Raw genomic sequence first — 3,490 nt, 5'->3', positions numbered from 1 at the left:
TATAAAAGCAGAAAGTAAAGAAGTAAAGTCAAATCAGCTGATGAGCTGTTTTCAGCACTGATCATGTGCACTGTGACTCTGGTGCTTCAGAGGCTTACTTTGGTGGAGGAACCAGATGAACTGTTTTAGGTAAGAAAACACTTTGAAGTTTATTAAATGTTCTGGAGGAACAATTCAATGCTTCTGAAACTTTGAATACATCACAACTTCTGAAGTAGATGAAGTCAAACTGGTGAGATGTGAAATGGTGAAAAAGCTGGTTTAAAGTGTCAGAGAGGCAGCAGGAAGAGTTTTTGTTCCAGTTGAGAGTCTCTGTGCTCCAGCAGCGAGGCTTTCTTTGGAGCTGGAACTAAACTCACTGTTTTAGGTAAGAAAACTTCCAACAAACAAACTGAGCTGAGCTCCACTCTTTGGCTCTCTGTGTGTCAGAGCTGTCAGCCACATTCACAACAGAATTAATAGACCTTTGATACGATGGCAGTCAGCAAAGTGTAGGACTCAAAATGCACATGTTTATTTGTTCAGTAAAAATGAGAGTTCTTCAGTAAAAGTGCTGCAGCTGTAAAACATTTGGCTCTACGCCCAGATTCTTCCTCTCTCAGTCAGTTCTTATCAGCTCTGTGAAACACTGTGAATTCACAGTCAGAAGCTCACTTTGGAGCTGGAACTAAACTCACCGTTTCAGGTAAGACAGGAAAGATTTTCAGTATCTGCTAATGGAATGCACTGACAGAAATAATGGAAAATCATTTATTCTGACTTAAACTGAACTTCGATCACTCTTTAAAATGGCTGTAAACTGATCAGGCTTTGGAAAAGCATGGATTTAGAACATGTTTTGTTGGGAAAAAGGTTTTTGGAGTCTCTGTAAAAGAGCACAAAGACAGTCTGCAGCTCTCAGCGCTGAAACTTCAGCAGTTTTTTATGCAGCTGTTTATCAGTGTGAACAGCTACGAGCCTGTTTACTTTGGCAGAGGCACCAAACTGACTGTACTGGGTAAGAAAAGGATCAAATCTCACGCTTCTTCAGCTCTTTCTGCAACCTAAATCTGCTAAAGGATTGTCGGGTAAATAATATTCTGCTGTACTATTTTGGGATTGTTATGCTGGTATGTTGTCAGAACTTTGGAAGAAAATCTTAAAAACCTGTGAAAGAAAAAGAAAGATGCCTCTAAAAGTTGTAAAAAGTGTTAAAAACTGTACAGACGTGTAAATCCCTCAGTTCAGTGGAAAAAGGCAACATTTGGCTCAGGCCCCAGACTTTGTTATACCTGTTCAACTATTGTGTTACTTACTCCATTCACTTAAAGAAGGAAGTTTGCAATGAAGACTAAAAGTGCTCACAAGATGCAACGGTGTGTCATTTCCAAAATAGCATTATTTCACTTCCTAAATAGAACTTTACAAAGAATAAATGTCTGATAAATGCTGATTGTTTGATAGGACAGAAAATATTCTGGCAGCCAGATTAAATAGAAGGTAGGGGTCAGCTTTTCCATGTGAGTCAGCAGTGTGCTCTGGCAGTTATCCTGCTGCTTGTGGAGAAGGAACCAAGCTAACAGTTCTGGGTGAGATCATTACAGTAATTAACTCAAAGCAACATTTCTATGATGAAAACAACTGATGTTCACTGGTTCTAACACACAGAAGGGTTATGAGCACACTGTCTTCTCGTCTCTAGCTATAAAACTTTGTGGGTTTGAAGCTTTTAACAATGCAGCTCTGACTGGAATCTGAATGAATTCTTTTCTCTGACTTTCAGAATCAGGACGTAGTCCCAAAGCCCCATCAGTCAAAGTTCTTCCACCTTCACACAAAGAGTGCAGAAACAAAAAAGACCAGAAAAGGAAGAAGACCCTGGTCTGTGTGGCCACTGGTTTCTACCCAGACCATGTCAACGTGTCCTGGACAGTCAGTGGAGTTGGACAAAATGAAGGTGTGGCGACGGACAGCGCTGCCGTGCGAGAAGGAGACTTCTACAGAATCACCAGCAGGCTGAGGGTCCCTGCTGATGCCTGGTTTCAACCTGACAATCAATTCACCTGCAACATCACATTCTTCGATGGAAATGCCACCACTGAACATCTTGATTCAATTAATGGTGAAACAGGTATGATACCTACAGGTATGAGCTAATCTGAATCTTTATGCCATGAGAAAATATCTCTCATTGACTGAATTGGTTTTATTCTTCATCAGGTGGTTCAGATGGAGGCATGTCAAGAGGTAAATGTTTTCCTTTGTCCACTGAGTGTGATGTTAACAGTTTAAACTGCAGTGAACTTTGCTGCACTGATCATCAGTCTCCACTAACTGATGTTTCCTCTTTGACCTCCCTGCAGAGAAATATCTGAGGGTCACACAGAGCGCCAAACTCTCCTACGGTGTTTTTATGGTGAAGAGCTGCATCTACGGAGCCTTTGTTAGCTTTTTGGTGTGGAAGCTTCAGGTTGGTTAAACATGAACCGCAGCTTACATGAGTTATCCAGCTTACACCCTGCTTATTTTAGCATTCACTGTCTTCTACATAAAACCTGCTTTGAGATTAAAGGACTTAAATATGCGAATGAATGAAATCTGATGACTGAAAGGACGATATGTCTCGTCTTTGTGTTGCAGAGTTCAGCAGGAAAACAGAAGAAGTGAAAACTGAACTGAGGCCTGGATCTACACTCAGCAGGAGATGGATTACTCTGCTGTCTGTAAATCAAATCTGTACAACACAGAACACACTGTTTGTGTGTTGCTGTGGCTTTGCATTCATGTGAGAGTTGCTCAAATCCTGCTAATACAGAGGAACTATGTGCACATTCTTCTTACAGTATAAAAGCTTTTGTTTTCCTTCAACTATTTCCAATGAATGCTCCTTCTAAATAAACACCTGCAAGTTAATCTTTTTGACTCTGGCATCAACAGTCTATCATCCTACACTGAACATGACTTGTTCCAGAGATAGAGTCAGATATTTTTAGCTGCAGGCTTATCTGACTCTTATTCTGAGAAATCTGATTTATTTTCAGAACACAATGTTGAAACATCTCAGCTCAGGAAAGTTCTTCATGTTGGTTTAAGTGAGTCATTAGCCAGGCTTTCCAATAAACTCACAGGATTGGAATTTATTCTTGTTCTTCTTACTTGTGAGTAATGTTCTACCCACATGCTTTGGATCCTGAAATGTTTTTAGCCTAATTAAAGCAGGTTCATTTAAATGTTCAACTTTTCTCTAAAAAGACAAGTAAATTTATTTTACTGTAACATAACAACAGATGTTTAGGGTCCTCGTGTGTTTGGAGAAGAAGGTCAGAGCTGTTGTTGAAGAGGAAGATTAAGTGGGGTGTGAAAGCTGCAGAGGAGCAGAGAGCGACAGCAGAGGACAGGATGTGGTCACAGAGCAGCCTGCAGCTCCTTCTCTGTGCTGAGAAAGCACGGAGGTGAAACCTTCCACTTCACCACAACCTCCGGCTGTCTGCGTGCACCTGCATGTGTGCAC

General features: G+C 40.9%; 1 gene segment (V, D, J or C); it reads left to right on the top strand.

Annotated features, from left to right (window-relative positions):
* Nucleotides 1-699: 699 nt before the first annotated feature.
* Nucleotides 700-2,892, top strand: LOC142366202 (T cell receptor beta chain MC.7.G5-like). The segment is given in 5 exon segments: nucleotides 700-997; nucleotides 1,763-2,110; nucleotides 2,200-2,226; nucleotides 2,343-2,449; nucleotides 2,620-2,892. Coding segments are annotated over 5 exon segments (582 nt in total).
* The last annotated feature ends 598 nt before the right edge of the window (nucleotides 2,893-3,490 follow it).

Source organism: Odontesthes bonariensis, chromosome 17, assembly GCF_027942865.1.
Source record: "Odontesthes bonariensis isolate fOdoBon6 chromosome 17, fOdoBon6.hap1, whole genome shotgun sequence".
NCBI classification, from domain to species: Eukaryota; Metazoa; Chordata; class Actinopteri; order Atheriniformes; family Atherinopsidae; genus Odontesthes; species Odontesthes bonariensis.
Note: the sequence above shows the minus strand (reverse complement) of the source record. Positions and strands in the feature narration are given on the sequence as shown.